Source organism: Rhinoderma darwinii, chromosome 6 (genome assembly GCF_050947455.1).
Source record: "Rhinoderma darwinii isolate aRhiDar2 chromosome 6, aRhiDar2.hap1, whole genome shotgun sequence".
NCBI classification, from domain to species: Eukaryota; Metazoa; Chordata; class Amphibia; order Anura; family Rhinodermatidae; genus Rhinoderma; species Rhinoderma darwinii.
The window spans coordinates 46,871,993-46,887,428 of NC_134692.1; the positions used below are offsets into that span (position 1 = coordinate 46,871,993).

The following is a 15,436-nucleotide window of genomic DNA, read 5'->3' on the forward strand; positions in this document are numbered from 1 at the left end:
TCTCCACAACGCCCACTTGGTCAAAAAGTAAAACACACCCAGTTGTTCATTAAGAAAGTCATTAGAATAAAGCTAAAAATAGGTCATAATTCTGTCAAAAATGATAGTTTTCTAAATAAAAAAAACTCTGCTGTAATCTACATTACAGTGCCGATCACATTATGTAGAAGATAGGCCACTTATAATGTGGTGACAGAGCCTCTTTAAAGGGCATGTTCACACACGACAGAGTTGTTGCAGAAATTTTTGTTGACTGAAAAATTCATTTCATACCTGTGAATGGGGTTGTCTTTGCAGGATAGATTTCTGCAAGCCCGATTCAGATTAACGCTGGATTCACACGCTGCAGGGTTTGTTGAACAAATTTCTGCGACTGAAAATCAGTTCCATTCATCTGAATTTGGTTGTTTTTACAGCAAGCACATAAACATTTTTCAGATGATTGGATCTGATTTTTAGGTCTCAGAAATTTCTGCAACAAATCTGCCACGTGTAAATATACTGTAAAGGGACACTAAATGCAAACTCTATCTTAGGCTTCGTTCACATCTGCGCTAGGGCTCCATTCCGTCTGAGCTTTCTGTCAGATCGGAGCCCTTACAGGTCACAAACGGAAACCAAAAGGTTTCCGTTTCCATCGATTCCACCCAACAACTGCAACATAAAGATTGCTGGAAAAGAACAAAACATGGATTCAGTAGCCTATGCAAGAGTTGAGGACCGACCACCCAGACACCCTGGATCCAGATCCACTTCTCTGCTGCCCAGGATGTCACAGCCGTTGTCAGACTATAGCGCCTAGTCTCTCCCCACCAGACCAGTACAGCCGCCACAGGAAGGGCATCCTTGCAAACATCCAGAAAGGAGAAGGGTGCGGGCCTCTGGAGGCTCCAAAGGCCTGCATTTTAGGAGCCCCAGCAGTGGCAGGGCCAACAGGCCGCCACCCAATGACTTCAGGCTGCCAAGATAGCAGGGCATTCACTACCAATGTTGGAGGCACTACAAGCTGGACACCAGATGGAAACATAGCAGATCAGACCAGCCACACCAGGGGCAGCATCAGCAGGGGGAAAAAAAAAAGTTCTCCTCTTATGTTAAGAAAAACTACTCAAACAGGAGAAATACTTGGCAGACTATTGTTGTGATCTAAGAAAATTTGACATTCAGGAGTCTGGGAATGCAGGGTCAGTGAGTAACAGAAAGAACTAACAAACAGCTAAGGCATCATTCACATCAGCGCTAGGGCTCCGTTCCGACAGAGCTTTACGGAGCCCTGACAGACACAAACGGAAACCATAGGTTTCCATTTCCATCACCATTGATTTCAATGGTGACAGATCCGGTGCCAATGATTTCCGTTTGTCTCAGTTGTTCAAGGGTTCCGTCGTTTTGCCGGAATGAATAGCGTAGTCGACTACACTATTCATTCCGTCGAAACGACTGAGCCCTTGCACAACAGAGACACGGAAAACATTGGCACCGGATCCGTCACCATTGAAATCAATGGTGACAGAAACTTTTGGTTTGCGTTTGTGTCAGTCAGGGTCCTGTTCCGACGGAAAGCTCAGACGGAACGGGACCCTGGCGCAGATGTGAACGAAGCCTTACCTACATTTTCTGTGTACTTGAATGCAATCTCATGCTATCTGTTACCAGTCATTATAGGCTTAGGAGAGGCTGACTAAGGTTTTCTTCAAAAGGTTTACATAAGAAGAAATCAAGAAAAACCTCTGCTCCTACGTTCACTACTTTATCAAATATATCTCCAGTTTATGGAACCTCAATAAATATTTACATATACGTGAAGAGGACATGAGCGAATTCTTTTATCTTCTGATTTTAGGAATAATGGCCCTAAAAAACCTTATCGGATTATACATCTAAACAGCAGGCAAAGCATTTAAAGTAGGAGGTTCACCATCAACAGAAACCCTGATTAGATCTCTTTATGAACAGCAGTGTTGAGATGATAAAACGGAAGCCATGGACAAATCTTATTACTATCGAGTTCCCTGTCGGCTACTAGCAGACACCGTCTGTTTTACAAAAGCCGGTGTCTGCTGCTCCATAGACAGAATACAGGTTGTAGTAAATGGCATATATGACAAATGATAGAATCTTAAAATGCAATGCAAGCTTATTATTGGAATGCAATTACCCAATATATACAATTGTAAAATCCCCAAAAAGGTAAAAGCATGCTTTAAAAATAAAAACACACAAAAAAAAAAAAAGAAACCATTGATTAAAACCTAAATAGGTTGTAAAGCGGATTTACCAATGTAATTTGGTTCCCAGACAAAATGCTGAGAGTCCTAAATCCACAATGATAAGTGCATGTCCTTTTAGAGCAGCACGTTTCCTTGCACTGAGAGGAATACAATCCAATACCGCCTCAAACGTTGCGATAATCATAAAACCTAAGTAATGTTCACATCAGGAGTATCTCTTGTGGTTAGTGATACCTAAAATATTTAATTAAAATAGAAAATGCATTTAATTACTAAGTCTTCTAAATTTACATAAATGTTGGTAGTTGCTACTCCAAATTTAACCGTAAACTAGTAGTCATGCAAAAAAAAACAAAAAAATAAAAATAAAAACTCTTCCTGTAAGGATATGTTCACACGACAGCGTCCGTTACGGCTGAAATTACGGGGATGTTTTCAGGAGGAAACATCCCCGTAATTTCAGCTGTAACGGCATGTGCAGGCGCCTGAACGCCGCGTCCATTACGGACGTAATTGGCGCTGCTTTTCATTGGAGTCCATGAATAACGGCTCCAATTACGCTCCAAGAAGTGACAGGCCACTTCTTTGACGCGGGCGTCTATTTACGCGCCGTCATTTGACAGCGGCGTGTAAATATACGCCTCGTGTGAACAGACAAACGTCAGCCCATTGCTTTCAATGGGCAGATGTTTGTCAACGCTATTGCGGCGCATTTTTCGGATGTAATTCGGGGCAAAAACGCCCGAATTACGTCCGTAATTAGTGTGTGTGAACATACCCTTATTGTGGCTTAGTTCACATCTGCTCTAGGGCTCCGTTCCGACGTTCCGTGACAGACACAAACGGATATCATAGGTCGACTACGCTATTGATTCCGTCAAAACGACAGAGCCCTTTCACAATGGAGGCAAACGGAAACCATTGGCACCGGATCCGTCACCATTGAAATCAATGGTAATGGAAACAGAAACCTATGGTTTCCGTTTGTGTCTCTCCGGGCTCCGTTCCGACATATAAATTTTCCCTTAAACAAAAGGTAGCTAGCGTGTGAACATATAATACATTTTGTCATTATATACTTTTATTAAAGCTAAACATGGACTCACTCCTTAAAGATTCGTGTTTCAGTGTCACTAGTTTTCTAGTGAAAAGCTTTTTTTTTTAGTTTGTGCCTTTGGTACAATCGATTTTTAAGGCGATTTTTGAGGTTACATTTAAAAGCCTATAGAAAATAAAAAAGCCGAAAAAAAGAGCCGGAAAAAAAGCCATACCTTGAAAATTCTGTATGTTGATAAAAACGCCACAAACGAAGACGCTGTGCATGTAGACATCATCATATTTTAGACTTCCAACAAATATCTGGCTGCAGCGTTTTAGTCCAACCCATAAAATGCAGAGAAAACGCTGCTAAACTGTGTGTGTGTGCGAAATCAGTCTCACACCCTAGCCCAGAATTGGGCAGAGGGGAGAAACAGTTCAGTAATATGAAAAATGAATGACTGTGGACCAAGAGTAATAACTCACAATAGCGGTCATCACTATTCTGGGGGCACTGGAACATCTGAAAAAGGAGCATAAAAAACATCCTCAGCAGACCACAGCACACGTGCCTGTCCCAGATTTTACAAAAAGTACTGAAAAAAGGTTGCCCACTTTTGCTGTAAGGAAACCTGGCAGTACAACTTGATTCTTAGTACTGTCTGACCAACTCCTAATAACCCACAGACATTTTCCGGTCACACCCACAGAGCAGTTTCTTCTAGAACATAATGGCTATACTGAAGCACCCACAGACCTATTAGGGTATGTTCACACGGGCTATTTTCAGCCGTTTTTCGGGCTGTAAACATCCCAAAAAAAGGATGAAAAATCGGAAGCAGAACGCCTACAAACATCTGCCCATTGCTTTCAATGGGAAATACGGCGTTCTGTTCCGACGGGGCGTTATTTTACACCTCATTTTAAAATAACTGCAGGTAAAAAGACGCCCCGTAAAAAGAAGTGCATGTCACTTCTTGAGCAGTTTTTCACTGACTCTATAGAAAAACAGCTCCAAAAATGGCCGTAAAAAACGCTGCAAAAACCGCTAGTTGTTTAAAAAACAGCTGAAAATGAGGAGTGGTTTTCCCTTGAAAACAGCTCCGTATTTTCAGCCGTATTTTGTTAAGCGTGTGAACATACCCTTACTGGAGACAGAGAATAGAAAAGGCTGATCTGCAACTGAGAAACAATGGGACGGATTTCCGCCCGAATTCTCAAGATGTACACTTGGCACTCTCGGTGTTCTCCTCCAGCTCAATCCCTCTCCTATACCTTCCATCTCTATCTTTTTCCATTCCACCCCGTTGTCTCATGGTTCTGGTTTGCTCAAGCCGATGGAATATTTGATATTTGACCTACAGATGTAGCCGTCTTTACCTTGACTTTTAACGCATCTCTTATCTTGACTTTTTTCAATGACTTTTCAATGGCTTTTGTTAAATATGGCTACATCTGTATAGTTGTTTTGGGATGTATCCTTCTACCTCACAATTGGTCCTCATTATTTTGTTAATTGTGTTATTATACTTTAGTTGTCACATTTGTTATTCCAGGATCCTACTATATTTGTAGTGCTTTCTCACATTGATACCAAAGGCAATTTATTTTATGTTCATTTTCTCTAAAAGTTAAATAAATGTAAGTTATAAAATAAAAATAAAAAGTTAAGGCTTATTTGTATGAGGAGCAGCCATGGCTCCCATTCATCACATACAGAACAGCAAGCCCTGTGTCCGAAAAAAGTCCACTTATGACTGTACATGGAGAATATGTGCAGTGTGAACAGTATGCATGCACTATATTTCAGAGCAACACATTTCTGCTGAATGCCACTGGAGACAGTCGACAAGCTTCTAGACAGACATCCTTAACAACTTAAAGACTATGCACACCTTTGAAATAATTTATTTTTAATAAAATATGTGTAGCAATGTGATTGTGACTTTCAAAGTACTTTTTATTAAAAATGATTTTAACTTTTTGAGACACAACTGCTTTGTATACAGAGCAGCTGTATCTTGCACTAAAACCTGTATCTGCCAGGTCCGCGGGACTGACGGGTTCAGTGTCAGCGGGCCCGGCGTGCGTCGCGATGCTATTGATCACATCTAAGTTCATAACTTAGAGGTGATCGGTTACAGGTGGATCCTGAGTGTCAGAGACACGCAGGACCCGCTGACACTGAACCAAACAGTCCCGCGGACCTGACAGATTCAGGTCTAAGCGCACGATACAGCTGCTCTGTATGCAGTATACAAAGCAGCTGTATTTCAAAAAGTAAAAGTAATTTTTAATAAAAAGTATTTGAAAGTTGCACCAATCACACTGATAGATGTTTTTATAAACAAACACAAAAAAATTGATTTCAAAAGGTGTACATAACCCTTAACAGAGCTACTTTAATGCAGTGGGACAGTTAGTTATTTCAACATCAGATAACAATACAGTGTCTCGTATCAAAAGATGACACTTGTTAAAATAAAAAACTCCAAAGCAAGCTCTGCAGAAATTGAGTAAGCAAGGAATTATGGGAGAGCTCTAAAGCGAGGAGAATTGTCAATGCAGCTCTGGGCTAGAATATAGAACAGGGGTCTCAAACTCGGCCGGGTAAATGGGCCGCACATAGAAAAAAATTTGACGGGCCGCATTACTGTATTTGATACAATACAAAATTATTGTTAATGAATTAATTATTTGAACTACTATAACAATACTACATTACTATAATAACAATACTACATTACTATAATACTACTACTACTACATTACTATAACAATACTACATTACTACAATAATACCGCTAGATTTAAACTTACCGGAAATTTGTGAGTTTACTCCACGTGATTATTTTAACAATTCAGTTTTCCAGTTTAATTGTCGCTAAATGCAGTCTGGCTGCTCAGTTAGCAGCGTTTGGCAGACACAAGAATGTCAAGATTGAGCTACCGCTCTTTAGATATTGCCACAGTACCCTCATATATGGACTGTGACTTCAGGGGCTCCTCCAGCAGAGAAATCCCCGGCCCGAGCGTAGGCAACGCTCTGGCTGGGGATTCCACACCTAGGGGGAGCCCCAATGGAGCCAACTACAGTGTGGGGGGTGTAGCTCTGTCAACAGGCTGAAGTGTGTGGGGCGCTATCAACGGGGGGGGGGGGGGGGGGTTGCACTATCTACAGGGGGCTGTGTGGGGCAATTGCTCACCTACCACCAACAAACCAGCAGTGTGGGAACGGAACTGCGCTCCGTCATGAAGAAGCGCCATCACGCTCCTCCTTCGGCCTGCTCTCTCCTCTCCCGAGGGAGCTTCGGTGCCCAGCGGGCCACAGATTACGGCCTCAGGGGCCACATGCTGCCTGCGGGCCAAATGTTTGGGAGCCCTGATATAGACTATGGCCACTTTTACATGGCAGTATTTAGGACAGTAATTTGCATCTGTATTTGTAAGCCCAAACCAGGAGAGAGTCCAAAACATGGAAGAGGTGCAAGTCTGTCCATTATACTTTTTCTCTGTGTTCCACTCCCAGTTTTGGCTTCCAAATACTGAAGCAAAATACTGACCAAATACAGCCACGTGGCCTATAAAAAAAACGTGCTAGATAAGTAATGTAATGCATTTACTCACTTTTTTATGATGTAACATTTAATAATTTTTTAAAAGTGAACCTATACTTTTTCATTTCTGTACTGAAAAACACAGATTGTTAAAGTATTGACCCAGCCGGATTGCAAAACCCCTTTGTATTAAAATAGAAAAAATCTCAAAAAATAAAATAAAAAATGCATGAAAATGAAACAATGTCTTTATAAAAATATCAACATTTGACAACATGTAAATGCCTCAGAGAACAGTGCTACAATGTTTATGTAGAGATTGATTATATGTTGGAGAATGTAGTATTTTTTTTTTACCACACATCCAAATCAACAAAAGAACATTTTACAGACCTGGGATGGGTAACCTGATCGGCTCCATGACACTTTCCTTATGGAGGAAGTGTGCAGTCTGTTCGGTAATCATGATTATATATATATATATATATATATATATATATATATATATATATATATGGTATATTTGTATGTCATGATACGTCCTATAATAGGGATTGCCCACTTGGGAGAACCCTTTAAGAAACCCATGTTTTTCTTTATTTATTTTTTAGTTTCAAGAAAGGTTTACTGCTGAGGGGTCTGTCTCTGTATCACGTTCCATGTATCCTTTATTATAGCTTTGAGTGGCAGCCTCAATACAGTATTTAAAAGCATTTATATTCACTCTTTAATAATTGTAATGAAAAACTCTACCTTATTAGTGTATTTTCAAAATCTATGTCAACGTTTGTTTTCATTGTATTTCCAAAATCTATGTCTACATTTGTTTTTTTGCCTGGAGAATTCTCAGTGATGACATTGGGCACCATAAGGCCTGGCAAATCCTATGCACACAGACATAACTGAGCTGTTTCGAATACCTTAGTTGAATAATATTATTGATTACCCCATAAATGTTCTCCTACACTGACAAAAGAAGATATAATACAATTCAAGAGGATATCATGAATATTTAGCTACCCTCATTTACTGTAAGCTTGCCTAGTCATCTATTTCTATATCATGATGCTCTGTCAGCATCTCCAGTTCATCTTCAGCTTTTTTTTCCCTCTGTTGAAGCGTTTGCACTGCAGGCAATGCGTCCTTGAAGTAAGAGCGTCTGCTCCAGAGTAAAAGCACAAATTGAGAACGTGTTTGGATGCATCACCATACACAATTTATAATCCTATAAAACACTCAGCGGCAAGGTTTGAACTGGCTGTCTGCCCTAGATAAATCTGGTGAAGTTTCAAGCCCTCACCACAGATAGGTAGGGAGGGAAGAATTGATCTGCTTTCCCAAAATATCAAATGAAGGAACAGCTAGTCCAGCAACATGGCATCACACCAATATGGTACCAATTCATTAACCTCCTGTCGTGAATATTTGTGGAATGTGATATGTCCTCTGGACCTAAAACCAGACAGTGGGGAACATACGCAAACACAGCATTAGCTTCTGCACACATTTTCCCTTTGTTAAGGTCTGGAATATTATGCATAATTGTCTCCAATCACAGCAAAAATGACCTTCCATAATAAAAAGATAATTAAAGTGTGCAGTAATCACAATAAATAAAATAAAACCAATTTACAGAAATGTGACCTTTTAACAAACCTTTTAATTTAGCAAACAAAACAGTTAAACTTATTTCTAGCTGTAGTTTTGGAAGAACAATGGAAATATAAACCTGTCAAAAGGTGTTAATAAAACTAGTTTGTCATTTGCATTCATAAGGAATAAAAGATTTGGAGTCTCATTGTTGGAAAGGATGTGCAGAACAGCAGTACAACATGTACTCGCTGTACATACAGAAGGCTCAACTAGAGAATGGACGTGCAATCACTTATCTGTGAGCGGACCCCCATTCTATGAAGAGTAAAAATAATTAACTACACCTATGGGTATCATAATAGTAAAAATTATTTGCAGTAAAAAAAAAAAAACTTAAAGAAGAAAGATACAGTCATCTACTGCACATAAAGGCAATATACACAAGTTACATAGTACTGGTGAGGGCCCAGGCACCCATATTGACTGCTAGAAGAAAGGGGTTGCGGTGCTCTACAGAGCTTAATGCTCCCACAACTGTCCTCCCCAATGGGCTTGCTTTGCTTCACTCAAGCGAGATGCTTTTGGGCATTGAAAGGCACAATAGCATTTCTCTTGAGAAAAACTGGGCAAGGTTAACAAGAGTAGAGCAAAGTAGTATATTAGTTTGATGGGGGTCTCAGCATCCAGGCCTCCAAGATACAAAAGGTGCATACTGTCTATTATTATACCAAAACACTTCTTTCGATATCAGACACTGTAGATCACTGAATATCATACATAACTTTAATATACATTGGCCACTGCAACCATTTTATTAACATGAACATAAATTTTTCTTTAAGATGGTACTCAAGTCTCTCAATCATACAACAAACAGGAATAAACATTACAACAAAGGGGTCCATTGGAGCTACAAAATCTGGCACCAATCTGCCCACATGTTCTATTTACCCTTACCCGTCAGAACCAGATTGGGAGCATCATAACCAACCGCCAATGGCTGTTTTCCATCCACCGACTCCAAGGAAAAACTACCCTGAAGGAGCCCCAAAACTTAGCCAGACCAACCAAAACATTTCCATATAAATTGGAAAGGACCATACCTACCATGAATCCCCCCCACTAATTTACTACTAACTCCAAGGACACCACCCACCACAGCAAGCACGCCTTAACACTTCAAGCATGCAAGTTACCACATAAAGCCACAGTACACTCCACCACATCCGGAATACAAACGGCCCACAAATCAAAGCCAACCGCATTCAGATGAACTCCATCGTTGAATTAACAATTGCCCATTCAATCAAAATGCTGCGCACACACACAATCCAAGCAACAAAACACATCCCCCCAATTAACCTTTATTCAGACCTTGCTGAGTTTTTCATTAGGTTCGGACGTTCACCAGGTCTTCTGTGGGATAATCCCAAACCAAACTATGAAAACCTCAGGGGGAAAAAAGAAAAATGTCCCTAAATAGATGTTGCCCCAAACGTGCAAAATTCACACATGCAGGGCCTATCCAGTAAGGCAAAAAAGGTGAAAATTTGGCAAAACCTGGTTCCAGACAATAACTCTGAAACCCAGTCACCTGACAACACCCGCAGCCACATGCAAGGCACCCCAATCCATATAGAGTGCACCCAACAGGGCCGGTCATAGGAAAGAACAGAAGACCCGGAGAGAAGGGAAAAAGGGCTCAATAAGAGAGAAAAGTACACGACAGAAAACAACAACAACCCTACACTCAAACCATGTCAGACCAACTGGGTACGAATGCAAGACCTAAAGCTATGGGACTTACACATGCTGATCCATTTCACCACTTCAGGCCCCAGCCTATGTCCTCCGTAGCGGTAACAACCTGGAAAGATTGTGGAACGAATCAAGCACCATCAAGGGCCAAGGAGGTCAAACATGGGTGGAAAATGGCACTAACCTGAGCTGGACAGAAAGGAACCATCTCTTACATTGGACTGGGCCACCAGCCCCCGGACTACGGGCCGTAAAACAGCTGACCAGAAACACTCTAGCCCCGGGACGCACCCAGGACTTCCCTCCTGCTCCTGCCCAGTTTATCAATCTTAGACTGGCAAATCTAAAATTCCACATGGTCACCCAGGGCCATTACATTCTCTCCTAGCAAACCCCCTACATTCTTGCTGGGGCTACCAGTTCACCCACCTCCAGGGCCTGCAGAATGCTAATCAGAATGGTGGCCAGAAGAGAACACTCTGAAATGTGGAACTGCAAACCAACCCGACCTCCGCCCCCAGGGCCCCCAGTCCCACAACTCAATTAGGTACCCGTTGCAAGGGAAAATCATATCAACCATCCCACTGCTCGTATACCAGCTCTCACAGTTGAGGAGACATCCCACACCATCCCCAAAAAGTCTGCAGTCAGTGCCAAAAAGTCAAAATCAATCCCACTGCAAGCGAGAAAGAGAATCAGCAAATGAGTTTTGAGCCCCAGGAACATGAACTGCCACACCCCAAGCATTAAGTCAAGGGAGGGACACCAGTGAGTTTGCCTGTGATACACCGGAAGTATCACAGGCAGACTCACTGGCGTCTCTCCCCTGGTGCCATTTTTCCCTTCCCTTTTCCAGTCACCAGGCAAACCCGTGGGGCATGCCCCCACTTGATGAGCAGGCATGTTTAAATTTTCACCCCAAACCAGACTTGCACTGCCTCTCATTAAACTGCCATCATCATGTCCATGGAGCCTAAGTCCAGGTTGACCAGATTGGCTGGTTTGTTACTCCCCCAGGAAAGAACTGACCAAAACTTAATGGCGTCATCACCTGTAACCACAACCCAATGGTCCAGTCTGAACCTTATCATTCAAATATGCCCCATCTCCCTCACCAAACAGTCTCTACATCCCGGGAATCCAGCGACATTCAGGAGTGGACAACCGCTTATCACCACCAAGGGAAGAGACCCTTTGGAAGCTAAATAAGACCGAGATTAGTGATAGGCTGTAAACAACCCCAGACTCCGAATGACAGTTACCTGACACTCCCTAAGCCTTATTCCTATCCCACACTGGTGTACCCCCCACCCAACAACTGCAACATAAAGATTGCTGGAAAAGAACAGGACAAAACATGGATTCACCAGCCTACGCAAGAGCGGAGGACCGACCAGCCAGACACCCTGGATCCAGATCCACTTCTCGGCCACCCATGATGTCACGGCCGTTGTCAGACTATAGCGCCTAGTCTTACCCCACCAGACCAGTACAGCTGTAACAGGAAGAGCATCCTTGCCAACATCCAGAAAGGAGAAGGGTGCGGGACTCTGGACGCTCCAAAGGCCTGCATTTTAGGAGCGCTAGCAGTGGCAGGGGTAACAGGCCGCCACCCAATGACTTCAGTCTGCCAAGAAAGCAGGGCATTCACTGCCAATGTTGGAGGCACTACAAGCAGGACACCAGATGGAAACATAGCAGATCAGTCCAGCCACACCAGGGGCAGCATCAGCAGGATAAACAGCTCAAAAACTACTCAAACAGGAGAAATACTTGGCAGACTATTGTTGTGATCTCAGAAAATTTGACATTCAGGAATCTGGGAATGCAGGGTCGGTGAGTAACAGAAAGAACAAACAAACAGCTAAAGCTTCGTTCACATCTGCGCTAGAGCTCCATTCCGACGCAGCTTTCCGTCAGAACGGACACAAACGGAATCCATAGGTTTCCATTTCCATCACCATTGATTTCAATGGTGACGGATCCGGTGCCAATGGTTTCCGTTTGTCTCCGTTGTGCAAGGGTTCCGTCGTTTTGACGGAATCAATAGCGTACTCTACTATGCCCAAAACGACGGAACCCTTGCACAACGGAGACAAACAGAAACCATTGGCACCGGATCCGTCAGCATTGAAATCAATGTTAATGGAAACGGAATCCTATGTTATCCGTTTGGTCTGTCAGGGCTCCGTTCCGACGGACAGCTCAGACGGAACGGAGCTCTAGCGCAGATGCGAACGAAGCCTGAGCTACATTTTTAAACCACTTGGCAAAAGAGAAGTACTGAAGAATATATAATTATAGGTATTTATACATAAAAACGCTACACAGATGTAGCAAACTTTAACGGTTTAAATACAGTGTATTTCACCCGTTAAGTGTCAAGTTAAAGTTTGCTACATCCGCACAGAAAGAAAGAAGATGATTTATGTAGTTTGTAAAGTCATAGAACAGTAAAATAATACTTTGTGTACACCAAACCAAAAACCTGTTTCCTGTAATAGGTTTATGAAGATAAATGTTGTTATCAATGTTCAAAATATGCTGACCTGGACATCCTCAGTCTGCTCTTGAACAGTTTGCACTGCCCTCAAAAGGTCTTCATCATCATCTGGGAGAGTAAAGTCATCATCAGCTGGGATCTATAAATCCAGGAAAAAAAAAAAAGATACTACAGTTAACCCCAATAATCCACGCTCACCATGTCACACCTACAGTGGTCCAGGAAGCTGAAATATGACTTTTTTCCAATAACTAAAACAAAATAAGGGGTCTGTAGAGCAAGAGAGCGAGATATACATATCTTTTGACTATGCACAGTAAGGTAAAGAACACAGACCATAGCGACCTCCACAAAGGTTGAGCTAAAAGCAGTGTGAGGACCCAAACCAGACAACTCCCCAAATCACTCTTCCATGAACTTTAATCAGGCCCAACCTTTCTCTAAATACAGACAGAGTCCAGCAGCTCAAAACCCCAGACCCCATTCTTATTTAGAAAAAGATGATAAGGTGCAGGCAACCATACATTTGGTATTATGTGGCATTAATTTAAATGAATGGGTTTCGTGCGATACACGGTGGTGCAGAGTTCTCCAGATCAAGTGCTGCTCTTTGCAGAGACTCTTAGCTCTAGCCAAGAGTGAAAAGGTGCCCACCAGTAGACCTCCTCTGATGTAAATATGTCCTACTAGGGCATTTAAAAGGGGGTTGTTCTGGTGAAACTCGCTTTAACTACGGTCAGACCTTAATGTTCAGATTTTGAGTAGTTTGGTTTAATTATGGTAACATATTGGTGCTACATCGCTCTAAAACATTTAGAAAACGTACAGCAATTGGAAGGTTAATTCAATCTTGCTGAGTAAGACTATCCATTTTTCTATAGCCGTGACTGTGAATGTTAATCAAAAATACAGACGGTTCAGTGAAAACCATAATTTGCGTAAGGGAATTGAAAAGACCCGACAAAAAGCAGGGATACTGGACCAACACATGAAACTAAAAACCAGAACAAAATTCATTCCATTTAACCCCTTCTGTTCTTCACAGACATTTACATTTTATGCTGAAAACTATTGTAAAACATCAGTCACATTTTCTGTTACACAATACAAAGTACACTTTTACATATAATTTCACATAGACCTAAATCAGTTTAAACTCAAACATTTCTGAATGAACATGTAAATGAAGGAGGTTGTGTGGGAGAGTAAAAGGAGGGAGACAATTATTAACCCCTTCCCGCTCACCTCAGTACTATTACGTCGGGCTGAGGGCATCGTTCGCGCTCAGCTCAGTAAGATTACTTACCTGAGTTAACACGGCACTATTTTTCCCCGGCGTGTGTTTGATCTGTGATACCTGTTGCTTCCGACAGGAGGCTATCACAGCTGAGTGTGCAGGGACCGATCGCGGTGGTCCCCACCGATTATCCCCTTAAAAGCAGCGTTCAATAGCGATCGCGGCTTCTTAGGGGTTAAAACACCATCGACGTCCCGTGAAGTGATCGTGGCCGGCGACGGTTGCTATGGCAATGGCCTTCGGCTATGCCATCTACGAAAAAGTCAGTACCCACTATGCTTGCTGCCACTACACCTTCCAAAAATGGACTAAAAAGAAAAAAAAAGCGATAAAAAAGCCACATGTACCAAAAAATGGAACTGATCGAAGCTAGTTCGTTATGCAAAAAACAAGCCATCAAACAGCGTTTCTGATGAAAAAATAAAAAGTTATGGCTCTTAGAATATGGCAACACAAAAAGTAAATGATTTTTTATAAAAAGTATTTTATTGTGCAAACACCATAAGACATGAAAAAAAAAATATATAAAACTTATGGTGTCACCGTAATCGTATCGCCACGCAGAATAAAGTGAATGTAATTTATAGTGCACGGTGAACGATGTAAAAAAAAAAAAAAACAATAGTAGAACTGATGTTTGTTAGTCAACATGCCTAATAGAATAAAAACTGATCTAAAAGTTGCAGCACCCCATGAAAACTGCAATGAATGCCTCAAAGTGTCTAGTTTCCAAAATAGGGACACTTTTAGGCAGTTTCCCCTGTACTGGTACCTCAGAAGCTCTGCAAATGCTACGTGGCGCCCAGAAACCAATCCAGCAAAATCTACATGCCAAATAGTGCTTTTGCCTTTCTGAGCCCTGCAGTTTGTCCTACCAGCAGTTTATGACCACATACGGGGTATTGCCATAATTGGGAGAAATTTATTTTCAAATGGAGTGCTTTTTCTACTTTATTCCAAGTAAAAATTTAGAATTTTTACCTTTTATCAGAAAAATATGTGAATTTCAAATTGCACAGCTTACGTCCACAAAATGCAGTAAAAAAAACTGTGGGGTCTAAATGCTCACTATGCCCCTCGATAAACTTCTTGAGGGGTGTAGTTTGCCAAATGGAGTCAGGTTTGGTGGGTTTCCACTGACATGGTGCCTAATAAAAAGGATGCCTCAAAATCCTCTAGGTGCTCCTTTGCTTCGGAGACAGGTGCTTCAGCCCATTACCACACTAGGGCCACATGTGGGATATTTCTAAAAACTGCAGAATCTGGGTAATAAATATTGAGATGCGTTTCTCTGATAAAATCTTATGTTTTACAGAAAAAAATGTAATAAAAGGATTTTCGGACACAAAAAAGAAGAAATTTGTAAATTACACCTCTACTTGGCTTTAAATTCCTGCGAAACGCCTAAAGAGTTAAGAGACTTTCTAAATGCTGTTTTGAATACTTTTGAGGGGTCAAG

At 41.7% G+C, this 15,436-nt stretch overlaps 1 protein-coding gene across 1 annotated transcript in view; it reads right to left on the reverse strand.

Annotated features, from left to right (window-relative positions):
• SPAG16 (sperm associated antigen 16) overlaps window positions 1–15,436 on the reverse strand; it is a 776,986-nt gene that overhangs the window by 741,998 nt on the left and 19,552 nt on the right. Inside the window, exon 3 of the mRNA XM_075829642.1 lies at window positions 12,727–12,819. Within this exon, the coding sequence (XP_075685757.1) occupies window positions 12,727–12,819 (93 nt within the window). The remainder of the gene's footprint in view (window positions 1–12,726; window positions 12,820–15,436) is intronic.